The sequence below is a fragment of the Phyllostomus hastatus genome, unplaced genomic scaffold (genome assembly GCF_019186645.2).
Source record: "Phyllostomus hastatus isolate PE091 unplaced genomic scaffold, TTU_PhHast_1.1 phas_scaffold_182, whole genome shotgun sequence".
Classification (NCBI taxonomy): domain Eukaryota; kingdom Metazoa; phylum Chordata; class Mammalia; order Chiroptera; family Phyllostomidae; genus Phyllostomus; species Phyllostomus hastatus.
In genome coordinates this window covers 14366364-14385000 of record NW_025334013.1, presented here as the reverse complement: position 1 = coordinate 14385000, position 18637 = coordinate 14366364, and the positions used below count along the sequence as shown (strand labels likewise).

The following is an 18637-nucleotide window of genomic DNA, read 5'->3' as shown; positions in this document are numbered from 1 at the left end:
CCGATGACATCATGGGGACAGAAGGAGCCTCGGGCATCCAGTGGCCAACTCCCTCTGAGTGGAGACACCTCGGGCTCTGCCTTCTGGAATCTGCACAGGTCCTGGCCCAGCCCTCCGCCGGGGCCCAGCCGGGCCCTCCACACCTCAGATCACTGTTTGCTCTTCTTTGTAAATTTGTTTCTCTTACATTTTGCAAAAGCTATACATGCTCATTATGAATAAATTAGAAAATAGGAAGTACAAGAAGAAAAAAGTTTAATTATCCTGAGGAGAGGATTAGGGTCATGTGGGAAGTATCTAGTACTTCTCTGTTGTTTGAATTTTTTTTTTTATATGATATGGGTAACACAGTAACTTTATCAATTAAAAAGAGTGGGGGAAGGAGGAACTACTAAAAACTAGGAGGAAAATCCTTAATTTCCAAGGCAAAAGTATTAACATCTTTCTAGCTATTTTTCTATATAGAAAGAAAGATATTTATAAAACTGACATCATAATAATTGTGTAAACTTTTTCTTACTTAAAAATGCATTGTGGCCCTGGCTAGGTAAACTCAGTTAGTTCGAACATCGTCCAGATATGCCAAAGTTGCAGGTTCGATCCCGGTCAGGGCACACACAAGAGTTTAAAAAGAGAAAAAGTGCATCATGACCATCTCTCTACATCATTACCTAGTCTTATACATTGCTTGCGTGATTCAAGGTGTGCCAGCATCGGCATGATCCACAGTGTATTTCATCCCCCCTACCACTGGAGAAGCATACTCAGAATGAAATCTTTGCTCTCACGCATAATTATTTCTGTAGGCTCAAAGCCGAGAAGTAGATCCTGGAGCTCCATTGCTCCTCCAGCTCCCAGAGCCATGGGGACCTTCCCCAGGCTGAATGAAGGTCATGACTTCTCCCTCCCAGGGGATCTCCATGTCCACGCCAGCCGTGGGTGTAGACCCTGTGACGGGTGTGGCAGCTGTGATGGGCATGACCATCCGCCCTCATCAGAGGCCTAGAGAGGGGTGTGGACAACACAGGCTTTCTCTTTATAACTTCATGTGGGTCACGTGGCCTTCCTGAGTTACCTGGAAGAAGGCCTTGGCCTGTCGGGACATCATGTACCCAGTGGGAAGGGTAAACCCATCCCCACTGACCTTCCCCAACAAGCTCTGTTTTTACCAGGTTTATACACTGAACTTGCCTGCAAGGTTTCATTTAAAGAAAAGATTCTGTGTGATGGATGGGGAAAGGGCTTGGCTGAGATAATTTAGTGGGTTATCAATAGGGCCTGATCTAGAACCCAAAGCTTCTTAGTCCAGCGGTCTTCCCGCCATGCACCTGGTCTCCGGGCTCCTGACATGCATGTTACATTGGTCGAGCTACCTGTCCTGGCACAGACGTCTGTGTACGTTTCCCTTCGGGGGCACTCCAGGTACAGCGAGGCATTGATGAGCCGTGAGTCGATGAGTGATTCCGCCTCATTCTCACCAAACCAGTCTGGGCAGCAGCTGGAAGGGCCCAGGGCGCTGATAGCAGGTGTCTGACAGCACCAGGCATCTCGTCCCTGGGTTTTCATACAGGAGGGAGGTTTCCCTCTCCACCCAGAGCTGCTGAGAAGGGCATCCCAGGCCCTGTGCAGGAGCCAAGTTTATGGAGGCCGTTCTACTGTGAGGGTCTGTTGCCTCATCCGAAAAATGGAGCCAGGGAGTCCTTGCAGGGTTGACGTAGGGATGAAATCAGTGCAGTGTACATAAAGCACCTGGCACCGCAGTCCAACAGGTACTGGCTGGCCATCCTTCTGAGCCAGAACTGGGACCAGAATAACTCGGCAAGGGGCGGAGAGGCAGGAGCCTAGACCCCCGCTCCCAGCATTCCCCTGGCCAGCTTGGGATCTCGGGCAGTCACCGCCCTCATCTGGGTCTCAGCTTCCCCATCTGGAAAATAGCTCCTAATAGACCATGACCTATCAAAAAAGGCACTGTAACTATCACCAGCTGGGGGAACCAGGCAGGGCAGCAGGGATGGCACAAGTCCGAGCACAGCGTTGGTGACCAGGGCCATCCCCAGGGCTCTGGCACCAGACAGACGTGGGTTCAAATCCTGCTCTACCACCTAACAGCTGTGTGACTTGAACAAGTGACTTATCATCTCAGGCTCCTCATCCAGAAAATGGGGCTATTGCTTGAGTGCTTAAAAATACTCATCAGTAGTAATAGCAGCTAATCCTTATACTTAAGAGCTGACTTTGTGATCAGATACTGTGATCAGGCCTTTACATCTGGTATGAGGTTAGTCCCCTTCGCAGGGAGAGGTGCTGTCACTATCCCCAGCCTGCAGGTAAGTAGTGAGGGAAAACCCGCCACCACCCCGCCTTGGTGGATCCGCCTGGTTTATCGGCAAGAAGAGAGGTGGCCAGGAATGGGGGGGGGGGGGTGTGGAGTAAAAAGCACTCCCAGCTCTTAGTCTGCGGTGTCTCGGGTCCCCTTGGGTGGCTGTGTCAGGCGTTGCAGGGTGAGTCTCCAAACCCCCAGAGCTGAGGCTGAGGGGCAGAGCTCTGGCAATTCACGAAGTCATGGATCGTACTTCACAGCTTACCTTCATTCTGAGCTAAGCAGCCCTGTCCTTTAATCTCCGCTAGACCCTGTATTTAAAATATTGACTAAATAAGTAAGTGCCCTGTAGTAAAGCAATTATCCGAAGGAATCACCAGGAGTTATGATGATGCTCGTCAGCATCATCAGCATCAACATGCTCCTGCCACTTACTGCGGGCGGACTGTGTGCCAGGAATGGCCGTAAATGCTTCCCGTGTGATCGCGTCATCTGAGAGCGCGGCGGCATTCGTCTCATGTTTGGGATGGAGAAAGTAAGCTTAGGAAGATCAAGTAAGAGAGGGAGCTGCCATTCAGACCCAGAGTCCACATTTCTAGCCACTGTGTTACACCGAGACTCCCCTTCCGCCCGCTCACTCCGGAGCAGACACCTTCCAACGCCAGTGTGTATAGAGCCACTGCCTCCTTTTTAAGAGCTGCGTAGTATTCCTATGTAGGGACATCGCATGCTTGATTTAACCCCTTCCTATTGCTAGATGTGTAACTTATTTTTTATGTTTTACTACTGAAAGAAATAGTAACAGTATATGCTTGGGAGAGTCCCCTGCCCCCTGCCGGCCACTCTGCCCACTCAGTGTCCCGGCCTGCTTGGCAAGCTGCCGGCTCACCGCCGCTGACCCACTGCAGGCCCGGCCATTGCCCCTCTCTCTCCCGCTCCCCTTCAGATCCAAAAAGAAGCTCCCGCCCGTGTCACAGAGCTGCCACTTACCCCCCAGCTCCACCACCCTGCCACAAACTCCCATTTGGAATGAAAAATAACCACTTCTGAGAAAATTTGAGTAAAGTTTTAAAGGCCTGCAGAACTCTGCTCCAGAGCAGGGGTTCTCCCCCGAGGGTGATATTGCACCCCTGCCCTCGCCCCCAGGGGACATTTCTGATTGTCCCCACTGGGGAGATGGGCATCTAGTGGGTAGAGGTCACGGATGCTGCGAAGCAACCTGCCTCCACAAGACAGCCCCACAGCAAAGACCCGTGTGGCAGAAATGTCTCTAGGCCCAAGGCTGAGACGTTGCTTTGGGTGCAGGTTCTGCCTGTAAACACGATCCCACAGGTCTGACCCCAGTGAGGCCTGGCGCTGTGGAGCCAGAGAGACCATTCTGGGCCATTGCTCCCTCTGCTCATAGATGGGAGACTGAGGCGCAGAGAGGCCTGTAGCAATAATAGCTGTGGTATCTTCTATGTGCTGAGGCTGTCGCATACTTTCTCTCATCTGGGTACAGGTAAGGGTCCCCACTTTCCAGATGAGAAGACTGAGGCTCAAAGAGGGAAAGTAATGCAGCTCGTAGTGTGTCCCACATCTGTCTTCTGTGCTCAGGGCTGGCCCCCACGTGGGCATAGAACTGTTCAGCGAGACGTCTCCTTTCTACAGGATTCGTGGTCACGTGCGCCCTGCCTCCGAGATGGAAATGCTCTCCTGGGTGGGAGTGGGTGGTCTGACAGGTGTGGGATTTCCAGGGAACCGTGTACACACATTGCCACCCACCCCCAGAGAGAAAAACAGCCAGCACTTGCGATCTGCTGGGAGAAGGCCCAGGTTACTTTCAGTCACTCGGATAGGAAGCACTTTCTATCTTCACTTACAAAGAAAAGAACAAAGGTTTTCCTAAGCTTTGCATGGGAAACTCCACAGCTCAGAAGCATGAAGGTACTTAGTGGTCATCTAACCCACATGGTACTAAATCCCTTTCAGTAAAATCAGACGGAAGGGGCCCAGCTCCCCACCTGGCCCTTATCTGAGCCCATCGCCTCCCGGCCTAAAACCCTGAAGTCGTTCCCGTTGCTCTTGGGATAAAGACCAAGAACCTCGACAGGGTCTGAGTTAGCCCTGCATGGTCTGGCCCCTCTTTAGCTCACCTGGAACCACCTCCCTCTCCATCCGGGCTCCTGATCCCTCCTGCCTCCAGCCGTCACATGCTCTGGTCCTCCTACCCAGCCCTAGATCCCTCCGAGACAACTTCTCAGACTTCAGATCCCAGCTCAAACACCAATTCCTGAGCAGCTGGAAAAGGTCGAGTGCCCCATTTGACCCCCCACCGCTCTCCTCAAGGCTGTGATTTGATTCACGTCTTTTCCCCCCACGAGCCTGTGGGTTCTCCAAATCTGCCTTTGTCACTGTGTACCCCCCACACACACAGCGGGCACACAGGAGGGCCCCCTCACTCTCATGTGCCCGCGGCAGAGAGGAGGCCGTAGGGATGGTGAGATGTGGAAGGGGCCCGCGAGAGGTGTTCAGACCTCTCTTTCCTTGGGGCCTAGGACCAGGCTGGAGAAGGACAGGGACCGGGCCAGGGCGACAGGAGGGAACCCTGGGGAGGTGGCCCAGGACACACACAGAGAGCGGCGCGTCTTCCAGCTGCACATGTGCGAGGTAACGGCTGCTCCAGGGGAGGGGAGGGTGGGCTGCGTCTTCCTGTCTGCCCCTCCCGAACCTCTAGGGGCCCGGTCACAGGCTCAGCTCAGGCCCCAGTCAGGTGGCCCTCGGGATGTCATCAAGCTTCACTCATGGCCGAGAGGAGTAGCCTGGGGAGGGGACTGCAGCCCCTTGTCCCCAGGACATAGTTTCTGCTCATGTGGCACGTCTTGCCCTGCCCGCCCCCCAGTACCTGCTCAAAGCCGGGGAGAGCCAGATGAAGCAAGGTCCCGACTTCCTGCAGAGCCTCATCAAGTTCTTCCACGCCCAGCACAAGTAGGTTTCTTCCCACATCCCCGGCCCCACCCCAGTGCTCCTCGCCCTTTAACCTGTCAGGCAACACAGACCAGGGCCCATGCCCAGGGTCTGGCAGCCCCTTAAGGACTCCATGTGTCTGTCCCTCGTGGGTAATGTTTGTTACAGCCCTTCTCCACTGAGCACACTCCACGTGTCGCTTGATCTCACTCAATCCCCCAGCACCCGTGTGAGCAGGTACTCGTATTATCCCCATTGTACAGATGAGAAAACTGAGGCTCAGGTTTACTAAGCTCACACACAGAGTAAGTGGGACCCGGACCCAGACACTCTAACTCCAGGGTGCCTGTTCCTGACCATTAGCCCGTGCTGCCCGGTGATCCTTACAGCCCTTGCCCCACACTTCGTGCTTTATCTCTCATTTTCATTTCCCTCGGGTCCCTTGTTTGGCCTCGCACCTCTTAGCTTTTTCCAAGATGGCTGGAAGGCTGCTCAGAGCCTGTCCCCCTTCATCGAGAAGCTGGCAGCCTCGGTACATGCAGTAAGTCGGGCCTCACCCTTTGGCGCGTGGTCGAGCTCCCCCGTCCTTCCGGGAGAATCTGTGGGTGTGGAAGAGCTGGCCCTGGCCCGGGGGAGAGGCCCCCACCCTGCAGCTCTGGCCCTGGGCTCTGCGCCTGGCACATCTGCTGGCTGCTGACGGGGTCCTGCCCTCGGTCCCGCAGCTGCGCCAAGCCCAAGAGGAGGAGCTGCAGAAGCTGACCCAGCTCCGAGACTCCCTCCGAGGGATGCTGCAGCTTGAGAACAGAGAGGTCAGCCCCTGGTTCATCCCAAAAGGAGTGCTTTCCCCCGTGGCACTCCATGCCGGGGGCGGGGGCGCTCTGGGAGGAGAGAAGGGAGACTTTTCAGAATCCCCTTAAGTCTCCTTGCGGGAGACCCCTGCAGGATGGGGCTCTTTCCAACCTGAGGTCCCCTTCGCATGTCTGAGGAACAGGAGAACACGAGCCGGAAGAACTCAGGGTGTGGCTACAGCATCCACCAGCACCAAGGCAACAAGCAGTTTGGGACGGAGAAGGTGGGCTTTCTATACAAGAAAAGTGATGGGTAAGTGACCCGGAGAGCTGGAGTGACTTGCCCAAAGCCACACAGACAGTAAAAGTCAGGGTTGGAGTTGCCGACCAGAAGGACCATTCTTATCATTTGCATAAACCCTGAGGGCTCCAGGACCCTCCACTGGGCCATGCAAAATCATCCCAGTCCTGGGCACAGGAACTTCTAAGAGTCACTGGTTGTTCATAACGTGAAGAAGAACAATAGCAGCCGCTGACACTTTCTGAGCACTTACTGTGTCCTTGCCAGGGGTGTCCCAACGTGTGGCGCTGCTGGGCCACACTGGATGAAGAGTTGTCTTGGGCCACATGTTAAATGCATTGAGACACATAAGCACACACAAAAACATTTCATAGTGTTTTAAGTAAATTCACAATTTTGTGTTGGGCCGCATTCCTAGCCACGCTGAGCTGCATGTGGCCCACGGGCCGCAGGCTGGGCCCCCTGCGACAGTCTGCACGCCCTCATGCCTAACCTCTCCAGTGTACTGAACACGCCTGGAAATGACAGTGCTGCCTGTGCCTTGCCCCCCGGTGTAAAAAAACCAGTCTGTGAAATGCAAAGGACTCTATGGGATGTGTGTTTGTTGGAGTCTGCCCTGCCTGGTCTCAGGAAGCTGTAACCCCCCAAGACTTAGGCTGAGTGAGAGATCTCCAGACCAAGAACCACTAAGGAGACAAAACTTATTTCTTTGGCATGAACGCTGCCTGTTCTGTGCCTGGCCTCCGATGCTTGATCAGTTAGCCAAAGATTGGCAAGATTTCCCAAGGGGGGAATCGTCTAAGACAGGCATGATCACAAGGAAGCCTCAGGGAAGGACTAGGGGGGCTATGGAAATGAGGGGGTGATCAACATCAACTTCTGCCCCCTTGCCTTTGTCAAAGCCTGAGTCCTTGTTCTGGCTGTGAGAAATCCAAGTCTCCTGGTTGCCTTTGTCTCCTCTACCCGACTCAGGCCTGCGGAAATAACAGGGGTGGTGCAGCCCAGACCGGAGTCGGTGGACCCCCTGGGTAATCAGGCCTGGGACACAGAATATGCAAGATCCTGTGAGATCTGCTTGCTGGAGGATGCTCTTGAATTAGAATATGAAGGCACAGGCAGGAAATGAAACTAGCCTTTTAGATCCTGTAGTCTTTTTAAGTGATAAAACCCAAAATCTCAGCCCAGAATCCCAGCGGGAGATCTACCAGCACCTTTGAAAGCTACCTATTCCTTTTGATCTTCCCTGCCAGACTGTAGTCCACAAACTGTGTCTGTATTCTTAATAAAAGCCTGCTCAGGCAGCGACTCAGGGCGCTCTCCACTAGAGAGAGTGGCCGTTTTGTACCTATTTCCCCACAGGACTAGGTTGTCTGTGTGTATGTTTTTCTTGTGTTTCGATGAGCATCTGCAGCGATGGATACTGCTGGCTCAGTATCTGTCTCATGTGTTCATGTTTCTGCTTTCTAGTCAGTTTTTATCAGAGAAGAGTAACTTAAACCGATTAACATTTACAGTGGTGTTACGCAGCTTCGGAGCATGGGTTTGCTCCTTGTGTCTCTGGGGTCCCAGTGTTTATCTCACTTTGTCTTTACCCGTAATCTGTTGTGGTCAAGTGCCCGGGCCTCCGCTCAGATGAGGAATGCACTAAGGTGGGGGCTGTGTCTCCTGTATCAGACTAGAAGCTCTCAGAGAGTCAAGGCCACTTGGTCCCCTTCAGCATGAGGATTCCCAGAGAGTGAGGCTGTTTCCCCCATCAGACTGGGAGCTGCTTCTGGGCAGAGCTGCGTCTCCTCCTTCAGAAGGGGGTGCCAAAAGGGACGGGTCTAGGGGTGGGGGGACAGAAGAGGGGAAGGGGTGTGGCTGGGGCTGGAGATCTGGGCCAGGACTCTTTTCCGACACAGAGGAATTAGGTGTAAGCCTTGGGTCACTGTCTCCTATCCCTCTGGGCCCCAGAATTCGAAGAGTCTGGCAGAAGAGGAAGTGCGGAGTCAAGTACGGCTGCCTGACCATCTCACACAGCATGGTGAGGCCCGGGGGTGGGGGTGTCGCGGCACCCCAGGTCCTTTCTCCTCCTGGTGTTCCGAGCGGACAAGTGTCAAGCCCTCTCCTCTAAGACCAACCCCCAAACCTGGATCCGGGTTGCTGGAGCCCCCTGTGGAGGGAAAGATGGGACCCAAAGCTCCCAGCCTCGCCTCGGCCCACATTCTACAACCCTGGGGTGCTGGGAGAGGGGAGACGTGAAACGGGAACTGGATTATGCCCATTTAACAGACTGAGAAACAGAGGCCTCGAGGGTTTGGCAGGCCCAGAGGGTAACATGTATGCCCTCCACCCCTGACTTCCCACAGATAAACCGGCCCCCGGTGAAGCTGACCCTGCTGACGTGCCAAGTGAGGCCGAACCCCGAGGAGAAAAAGTGCTTCGACCTGGTGACTCGTGAGTAGTCCCTGGCCCCTCCCCACAGCAGCCCAAGGCTCCTCTGAGAGACCTGTCCGCAGCCAGGTGGCAGCGATCAGGGGCCTGTGTCCAACCCCACACCTGTCTGTCGAACGGCTGCTACGGACACTCTGTAAAGCACAGTTGGATGGACTTGGGTAGTTTGGCTTTTGGAATTATTATTACTTCAACAAGTTCCCGTTTCATCCTTCGGAGCCTTCGGTGCCAGCCCTTCCTGGGGCAGGCGCAGGTGGACAGCGGCCTAGGCCTCACCCTTGGGGAGCCCTCTCCGGCAGGGGTGTGACTGGAGGCCCAGAGGGGGGCTGCAGAAGAGAGGTGCAGATAGACACAGCAGCACTGTCGAAGATGAAAGCGGGGAGGCCTGCGGCTGCCCTGCTGTGCGCAGTCAGGAGAGGCTGCCTGGAGAGAGCATGGAGCCTTGAAGGACCCAGGAGGCAGAGTTTGGGCGGGGGAGGGGGGGGCGCTTCAGGAGACAGGATTGGCGAGAGGACAGGCATAAAAACAGGAGCGTAGGCCTGGCCAGTTTGGCCAGAGTGTAGTCTTCACCTAGGAGTAGTCGGGGATGAAGCCTAGGAATGCCTCTTAAAGGTGTGGGCCTTATTTCCCGGCAGCAGGGAGCCAAGGCGGGTCTTGGAGCAAGGGAGAGGTGCGGTTAGCGCAGAACCTTCCGCTGCAACCATCTGGCAGCTGGTACAGGCTGGGCGAGGGGAGGAGATGAGGAGCAGGGAGCCAAGATAGGGGCCGTGGGGCCAGGTGGGGTGGTGGCAGCGGGGTTCAGAGGAGGCACTGCCTGTGAGCTGGGTGGGGCCCTGTGCCCTAGAAGACCTCCCCTGACCTTGGGATCCGGGCTGCACGCAGAGAGTCTTGCTGGGATCGACTCTGTAGGTGTTTGTAGGTCCCTGCTGAGACACTGCCCCCTCTGCTGGCCGCTGCCATTACCGGCCCACTCCCGGCTAAGCCTCGGCCCTCAGGGTCTAGCGCTCCACCTGGAGCCAGTGGTTTGGGTGCAGACTCCCTGGGCTCAGGGAAGGCGGGCAGGACTTCTGTAGCCCAGACATCTCCTCCTCTCCCCACAGACAACAGGACGTACCACTTCCAGGCGGAGGACGAACATGAGTGTGAGGCGTAAGTGCTTCTCTACCACCAGCCTGGGGAGTGCAGAGGGGGTGGGAGCCAGGGAGCCTGACAGGCAGAACCCCGGGTTCCGGCCCGTACCCTCCCCACACCGCTGGACACACTCTCCACAGGTGGGTGTCAGTGCTGCAAAACAGCAAGGACGAAGCTCTGAGCAGTGCCTTCCTCGGGGAGCCCAGCGGCTGCCCAGGGCCCTGCGGGAGTGCTGGGCTGGACGGGGAGCTCCAGGACCTCACCAAGCTGCTCATCGCGGAGGTGAAGAACAGGCCTGGGAACGGCCAGTGCTGCGACTGCGGAGCTGCAGGTCCGAGCGGGCGTGGGGCCTCGGAGGAGGGTGGTGGGAGGGGCGGGGAGGGACCCACACCTCCAGGAACGAGCTGCCCTCCCTTGCAGACCCCACGTGGCTCAGCACCAACCTGGGCGTGCTCACCTGCATCCAGTGCTCTGGCGTCCACCGAGAGCTGGGCGTGCGATTCTCGCGCATGCAGTCCCTCACCTTGGACCTGCTGTGTCCCTCCGAACTGTTGGTGAGGGTGGGGCGGGGACAGAGGGGTTGCGGGGTGTGGCTTGATCAGGAGGTGGGCTTGGGCAGACTAGCTCAGCCAGAGCTTGTGGGGTCTAGGGGGATGTGGCTGGGGTGAGGCCCGATCTGGAACTGCCAGAAAAGCGGACAGTTGGAGAGTGGGTATCTCTGAGGGCTCGTCCGCCAGGGGGCGCTGTTTTAACCACTTCGTCTTACTTTCCTATGATTCCAGCTGGCCTTGAACATCGGAAACACACGCTTCAATGAGGTCATGGAAGCCCAGCTGCCCTCACATGGCGGCCCTAAACCCTCAGCTGACAGTGACATGTAAGGGGATTCTCCGATGGAGGGCGTCCTGGCTGGGGATTCTGCCCCGCTGGCTCCCAAGGTCCCAGAAGCATCTTGGACCAGAAGTCCGGGGAGAGGGGAGCCTCAGATCTGTAAGGGTCCAGCACAGACTCCAGGGAAAGGAGATCCCTTGTCTCCTGTGGACTGGTTCCAGGGGTCAGCTGGGTGGAAACTGCTTTTGCTCTGAGACCCAGCGGTTGTCTTTGGCAGGAGTGCCCGCAGGGACTATATCGTGGCCAAGTATGTGGAGCACAGGTTTGCCCGGCGGTCCACACCGGAGCCTCAGAGACTCTGGATGGCCATTTGTAACCGGGACCTCCTGTCGGTCCTGGAGGCCTTCGCTAACGGGCAGGACTTCGGACAGCTGCTGCCGGGGCCGGAGGGGCAGGTGAGAACCCCTCTGGGGACCACTACTTACCCACCCACTCTCACATACTCCCCGGTCCCCGGGGCCAGCTGTGACTCCCCACTGCCCGCCTCAGACATCTGCAGAAGCCCACCCATCAGAGGGGTAGATGGGGAACAGCACAGGTTCAGTCACGCAAACCTGAGCTCGAGTTCTGGCTCTGTCCGCTCCTAGCTGTGCGGTCCATGGCAGGTCACTTCTCTGAGTCTTTTCTCGTCTGTCAAGCAGGGCTATGATAGCACCCACAGCACTGAAATGAGAATTTGGTCCTGTCTGTGCAGGGCCTTGTGCACAATAGGTGTGCAGTAAATTGTTAGTATCATTTTTTTCTTGAACACCCTTAGACAGGGATAAAGGTGGGTCAGATCGGAGCAGGAAGGCCAGTGTATGGCTTTTCCAGGAACAAACATTATGTGAAGAGGGGCGGGGGACAATCAGACACTTGAAAGATAAAATTGATAGGAGTAGCTGACTGATCGGACATCCACGAGGGGGTGGCATGTCTGTGAGCTGTCTGATATCTTCGTGGGGCTGTCAGCGGGCAGTGAGCGTGCAGCATGAAGGGGAGGTCAGAACTTGGAACAGCCTATGTGAGTGGTAGCTGAAAGCATGAGGTGAGCCGAGGCCCTGGGTGGCAGGGAGAGGAGCAGAGAGGGGAGCCTAGGGCCGAGAACCAAGTTTGGGAAACATCTTCGACTGGGGGCAGGAGGAGCCAGAGCCACTGTAGGAAGAGATGAGGGGATGGTCTTCCACCCTCCTTTCCAACGTGAGGTCTGTCCATTCAGTCTCATCTCACAGGGGTTCTGGCAGCTTCTTCTCTGGAGGTGTCAGGAGGCAGCAAGGGTTCAAGCGGGTAGTATTGGGTTGGGGGTGAGTGACCTGGGGGAAACTCAGAGGTGTGGACGTGTATTCAGGCACCCGGAGAGCTGGCCCTGCACTTGGCTGTCAGAGTCGCCACCCAGGCCTCCCTGCCCCTGGTGGATTTCATCGTTCAGAATGGGTGAGAAACCTCCCTGCCTGTCTGTCCACGTCCTCACTCCGACCCCTTGCCTTGCTCTTCTCCCACTCTTCCTCCCTCCTCTCCTCTTCCTCTTCTTACCCTGACATTGACCCCTCCCCTCTTGATTCCCCTTCCTTCCTCCCTGACCACACCTCCGCAGCGGTCACCTGGACGCCACAGCTGCCAATGGGAACAGTGCCCTGCACTACGCTGCTCTCTACAACCAACCCGACTGCCTCAAGCTGCTGCTGAGAGGAAGAGCTTCCGTTGGCACAGGTGGGGCCATCAGACTCCCACCCCTGACTGCCCCTCGGGTGGGACCCCCTGCCTCTTCCCCAGGCACAGCGCTGGTCACAAGCACGCACTTCGCAGCCAGACTTGGGTCTTAACCCTGGCTTGCCTCTGACCACCTGTGTGACTGTGGGGTTTGCCTGTTCAGCTCTTGAGCCTCAGCTTCCTCATCTGTAAAATGGGAATAATACCACTGACCTAATAGGCCTGCTAAGAGGGTAAAAGGAAATATTGTTTCTGAAAGTACCTGACCAAACAAACGTGAGCTGAACCTGAATGACAGTGAGTCTGATAGCCCCCATTGACTGTGTAACATGTGCCGGGTAAGGTGCCCAGTGCTCTGCACGCACGCACTCCTTCGTTTTTCACAGCAGCCTGGCCAGGTGGTTACAAGTATCAGACTCATTTTTTTAAGATTTTATTTTATTTATTTATTTATTTATTTATTTATTTTTAGAGAGGGGGGAAGGGAGAGAGAAAGAGAGGAAAACATCGATGTGTGGCTGCGTCTCGTGTGCCCCCCCACTGGGGACCCAGCCAGCAACCCAGGCATGTGCTCTGACTGGGCATCGAACCTGCAACCCTTTGGTTCTCAAGCCAGCGCTCAATCCACTGAGCCGCAGCAGCCAGGGCCATCATGCTCATTTTATAAGATGAGAAAAGTAAGGCCCAAGCTCACACAGCCAGGAAGTAGCACAGCCAGGATTCAAACCCAGACGGTTTGGTTCCAGAGGCCCATCTTAACCTCTAAGCTCTAACGCGGCTTTGACCCTGACCCCGACTCCTGCCTTTACCCCTGGCAGTGAACGATGACGGAGAGACAGCTCTGGACATAGCCAGGAGGAAGCTGCACAAGGAGTGTGTGGAGCTGGTGAGGTCCAGGGAAGGAGGGGTACCCTGACCTTCTCTCCCCTGAGCCCTGGCCCTCTGAACTGTCCAGGCTTTGTTTTTGGCAGCTGGAACAGGCCCAGGCTGGGACCCTCGTCTTCCCTCTGCACGTGGACTACTCCTGGGGAATTTCTGCAGAGCCTGCCTCTGACAGTGAGGAGGAGGAGGAAGAGAAGGTGGGTCCCAGTCCCTGCCTGTCAGGCTTCTAGACAGCAGAAGGAAAGAACCAGATTGGGCCTGCTGGGGGGAGGGGCGGGGCTGCGCTGGGGAACCAGGCTGTCATCCCTCCTGCACTTCCGCCCCAGCAGGGCTGCCCTCTGAAGGCCCCGGCCCCGGTCCACTGCGCCAGCGGGAGGATGGACATCAGCAACAAGACCTACGAGGCCCTCACCAGCCTGGGATCTGCTGCCCCTCAGAGCCAGAGTGAGGACTGCCCCCCACCCTTGCCGGTCAAAAACCCTTCTCGGGCCATGGTCCAGGGCCGCACGGGACATACCAGTGGAGGTATGGTTGGCTTCCCAGAGAAATGCTCGTTTTGCCGTTCATTGAGGGCCTGCTGTGTGCTTGGGCACTGAGCTCGGAGCACATATGTTGGTCCCTGTCACCCCGCAGGTGGGGGTTGTCATCTCCCCTTACAAGTACAGGAGCAGAGATGTTAAGTAACTTAGAGAAGTCCCCTCTGCGGGATTCAAACCCAGGTCTGTTTTATTCCAAATTCGTCAGTGCTTCACTTAAACAGAGAGAGAAGCATTCACTGAGCACCCACTACGTCTTGAGGCCTCTGGGGGCTACCGAGGCACAGTCAAGTGGGGGAGACAAAAACCGGAATGCGCTATAAGGAACGTGAATCCCAGGGCGGCGGGAACTTGGAGTGTTTTGCTTCCTACCACTTCTCCAGCACCCAGCACGGTGCCCGGCTGCCTGGCTGTCCCCAAGAACTATTTGTTGAATGAATGAATGAATGAATGAATGAATGAATGAACGGGCTTGTTCTGGGATTTCAGGAGAGGGAGAGAGCATGTCCGCTTGGGACTGCCGGGTGGTTTGGGAAGGCTTCCTGGTGGTGGGGGCAGCCTCTGAGCTGAGTCTGAGGGACGAGCGGGAGAGCCCGGACTGAGAGCCTGGAATGTGTGAGCAACCGCCAGGCAGCGTGCCCCCGTGGCCCTGGCTGTTGTGAATGAACGTCGTGGATGGGTGGGTGGGTGAGACTGCGGCGCGATGGGGAAGAGCTGAAGGAGGGCCCTGGAGAGACAGCCGGGGAGTGGGGAGATCCTAGAAGCCAGAGACCACTTCGAAACTGAGCAGAATAAGAGATAGAGACAGGCTTTATCATTTCTGATTGCAGATCATTCCGAAGCCCCCAGCCTGAGCTCAGAGCCTCCTGGGGCCCCTGAGAGCCAGGGCAGTCCGACGTCCTCCACCTCTAGCCTTACCAGCCCCGTGGAACTTGGGGGTGGCACCCAAACCCCACCCAGCTCTGAAGAGGGCACCTTGGAAGCCCCGAGCACCTCCCGACCCAGCCTGACACCTGGAACCACCCCTGCGGAGACGTGCGCCCCTGTCAGGTTCAGGTTGGTGAGAGCTCAGCTGTGCAACCTGGGCAAGTGTCCTGACCTCTCTGGGCATCCATTCATTTTCCCACCTCAAAACTGTGTCTGCCTGAAGACTGGGATACCTTCCAGCCCTGAAGCCCGTGACAAGTACAGAAATACTAGACCTCGAGTGGAGGGCGATTAGACTTCTTTCCCCGCTTTATGCACTTGCTCCCGAGTCTGGCCTGGAATGTTAGGAATCTGGGACCCAGAAAGCTGAAGCTGGAGTAGGCAAGACTGAGTCCCTTCTGTGTGGCTTGTCCTAGAGGCTGTCAGTGGGGTCTTCACTCCGTCTCCACCTTCAGCCCAGAGTCCAGTCCTCTCTTCCTTACACACCCTTTCAGTTGGGAGTGTGGGGAGTAGACAAGCGGAAATTTCCGACTCTCTGGAGGTCATTTCCAGGCCTCTGGGACCTGTGATAGACCCAGTTGTGGGGGGGGGCGTGGACTCCACCCACCCATCCTAAACCCTCCAGCCTCGTTCTGCACCTGAGCCCTTTCTCTCTGCTCCGGGGGCGGGGGAGCCCTGCAGGCATCGGGGTCACATTGGCCTTTCCCTGCTTTCCAGCTCCGAGAGCACTCGCTCCTATCGGCGGGGGGGCGCCAGAACCTGGAAGATCACTCCTCAGCCAGGCAGCCCCTACCCAGAAGGAGCATGTCAGTAGGTAGGAGCTCAGGACTGTCATTTGAGGGGAGATGGCAGAGTACCTGGGGGCGGAGTTGGTCAAAAGGGGGTGGATTAGGGTGGGAGACCTCTCCCCAGGATTGGGGCACACACCGGCCAAGGTGGCCACAGTTTGGCCATCTCCTGTCTTGGTGCTCCACTCCCCCTGCTCCGGCCCAGGCTGGGTGAAGCGGGGGAGAGCCCAGGCCTTGAGGGATGGCAGAGGTGAGGAGGCCCAAGCTCCGGCACTCCCCAGGAGAGGACGGGCAAAGCTCTGTCAGCCGGGCTGGTTGCTCAGAGAGAAGGAATCACTCCCCTGCGGTCGAGGCAGGATGAGGGTGGCTGTGCACCAGTCTTCCTGAGCACAGGAGTCCCCCGCAGTCTGCTGAGCTCACCAGCTCCCAGGCAGAGAGGTTGTGCATCTGTTTAGTTGACGCTGGCAATGGCAAAGGACAGAGCCAGTGGCATCGGGAAGGAAGCCTCCTCTGTTCCTTGCTCCCCTGGGAATTCCTCAGGGGTGGCGCGGGCGGTCTGTGTTAGGAGTGGGGGAAGGGAGGGGCAGGAGCTGGGTGTCCCTGGGGATTGTCATCCTCAGTCCGTCAAAGTCAGGCACCAAACACGAATCGGTGTCCCTAGACAGGTATCTATTACCCAGCATTTAGCTGATGCTTCTCGTTGAAGCATGTATGACAATAAGAGTTCTAGCTCTAGAGTGAGGAGACTTGAGCAAGTGGCTTCATTTCTTTGAGCCTCAGTTTCATTGTCTATAAAATGGAGATGCTTTTCTCTACCCCCGTATTGTGATATAATGTCATCACCATAGGACAGTTGTGAAACTGAGTGAGATGAACAGCTGGTATATAATAAGTGCTTAGAAAAATGCCCATTTTCATCCTTGTCTCCCCAGGTTGGCTTCACTGAAGGAGGAGGCTTAAGAACCGGGGTTCTCCCAGCAAGTTCTGTGCAGCTCTTGCAAGACTAGCTCCTCGCTGGCCCCCGACGATCAGAGCTGGGACTTGCGCCCACAAGACTGGGGAGCCGAGGTGTTCATTTCTCTGGGTCTTGCTCTCTCTGTCCCTGTGCCCCTGAGGCTGGCCTGCCTCCCTGCCGCGGGCCCCCGCCCCTGCCGACGACACCACGTTAGGGCTGATGGTGGTTCTTTCCCCTCTATCTCATTAACTGCGCCCCCGCTGGTACAGGGGGCCCTTTGGCTGGATCTGAGTGCCCCTGAGCTTGCTTCCACTGCAGACCCTCAGCCTTCAGCCCCCCACGGGACCAAGGCTCTGCTTCCTCCTTCAGTCTGGGGGTGTCCCAAGAATAGGGCCAGCCTGCCTTCATCGTCCTCCAGACCAGGGACCATCTCCTTGTCCATTCATCAGTGCTTTCTTCCTGAGTTCTGGCTCTAGGCCCAGACCTGTACCAGGCACTGCAGATGCCACATGGATGAGACGAGGGCCCTGCAGACGTGGCCCCTCGCGGGGACGCTGGTCCCAGGGCTGAGCTAGGGAATGGGCGGGGCAGTGGTGTGGGGGTCGGGGCCGGCCGACGCGACACGGCAGCTGTCCACAGCCCGTATGCACTCTGGCCGGTCCGTGTCCGGGCCGCCCTCACTGCCTGTTAACTAAACATTCTGAGTGTCACTCCTTGTCAGGGACAGGACAGCCCTCCTGGGACCCCTGCCGTATTCCCAGCCAGGAAGCAGAGTAGGACTCGCCCCCGTTGCCGGGTCTCCTTGACTTAGCAGGATGCGTCCTGGGCGATGGCTTCTCGCTTCTCTCCGCTTTCTCTTGGTTGACTCGGGAGCCTTCCAGTCTCGGGAAGGAAGGGTCAGGACAGGTGACAGGACACTGACAGGAATGGGAGGGCGGAGACGAAACGGTTCTGCTTCCCAGTGCCGGGAGTTCCACCCAGGCCTTCAGCCACCTATTAGAAAACAGGCCCACGAAGCCCTCATCAGGGTCTAACTCCCTCGCTTTACAGCGGCCGATGGGCCTGGCCATGGAGGGGAGGCCGGGGGGTGGCAGTGGCCAGCACTGTGGCGGGCCGTTTGCCCTGGACGTTCTGGCTCTAGGTCCGAGGTCCGAGGCCAGGTCAAAGGTCTAGGTCCGAGGTCTAGGTCCGAGGTCTAGGTCAAAGGTCCGAGGTCCAAAGGTCCAAGGCAAAGGTCCGAGCGCAGACCGACTGCTCTGCGCTCCCCGGTGGCAGAGCTGTCTTCCGGCCCCCGGGGCCCACACTTGTTCTTCCATTCATCTCTAATAAAAAAAAAAAAATGTCTTTTCTTTTCCTTTTTCCTTTTTTTTCTCCAGTAAATCCCAGTGTTTTATTTATGTGATCTGAAGTGCAGCAGGGAAGCAGAGAGAAACTTAGGGCTTGGAAATCTTCCTCTGGATCCTGTAAGGGCCACAGCCTGGGGCAATTGGGCCCCAAGGGACACGTGGGTCACTGCTCCCAATCGGATGGAGCTACTGACCCCTAGTGGCTAGCGGTCAGGGGTGCTGCTAGACAGGCGGCAGTACACAGGTCAGCCCGGCACAGTGATGGGTTTTCAGGTCCAGAACGCTAACAGCGGCGCCACCACGGAGAAACGCTGGCGTGGAGCGAAGAGCGCGGCCCAGCAGTGAGGAGGCCTGCCGTTCAGCGCCGGTCCCGCTCGGGTCGCGTCTCAGTTCGGTTTTCCCTGATGCGGGTGTTTGGGCTCAGGCAGTTTATTTGCCGAGTGATCCCGGGAAGCGCAAGGAGGGAGCAGGGAAGTGAAACAGGAGCGTAGAAGGCAGTACAGGGTGCGTTAATGAGGCGCTGTCTCCGTGCGGATCAGGGCTCACCTCACCGGCGACCTTTGCGAGAACATATAGATGACATACATGCCTTCAAGCTGTCCCATCGAGCGAAGAAATCGGTGTCTTTCCCACCGACTCTGGTCTATTTACTTTTAAGATTTTATTTATTTTTAGAAAGGAGGGAAGGGAAGGAGAAAGAGAGG

At 56.6% G+C, this 18637-nt stretch overlaps 1 protein-coding gene across 1 annotated transcript in view; it reads left to right on the top strand.

Moving 5' to 3' along the window:
- Positions 1-17931, top strand: part of ASAP3 (ArfGAP with SH3 domain, ankyrin repeat and PH domain 3) — a 43990-nt gene extending 26059 nt beyond the window's left edge. Inside the window, 21 exon segments of the mRNA XM_045859800.1 lie at positions 4858-4969; positions 5202-5287; positions 5732-5807; positions 5989-6075; positions 6258-6367; positions 8309-8378; positions 8704-8791; positions 9889-9937; positions 10060-10250; positions 10340-10473; positions 10702-10796; positions 11028-11205; positions 12138-12223; positions 12384-12499; positions 13318-13385; positions 13471-13578; positions 13711-13906; positions 14748-14973; positions 15562-15602; positions 15605-15654; positions 16565-17931. Coding sequence (XP_045715756.1) covers positions 4858-4969; positions 5202-5287; positions 5732-5807; positions 5989-6075; positions 6258-6367; positions 8309-8378; positions 8704-8791; positions 9889-9937; positions 10060-10250; positions 10340-10473; positions 10702-10796; positions 11028-11205; positions 12138-12223; positions 12384-12499; positions 13318-13385; positions 13471-13578; positions 13711-13906; positions 14748-14973; positions 15562-15602; positions 15605-15654; positions 16565-16639 — 2242 coding nt within the window. The 3' untranslated portion in view covers positions 16640-17931.
- Positions 17932-18637: the final 706 nt, after the last annotated feature.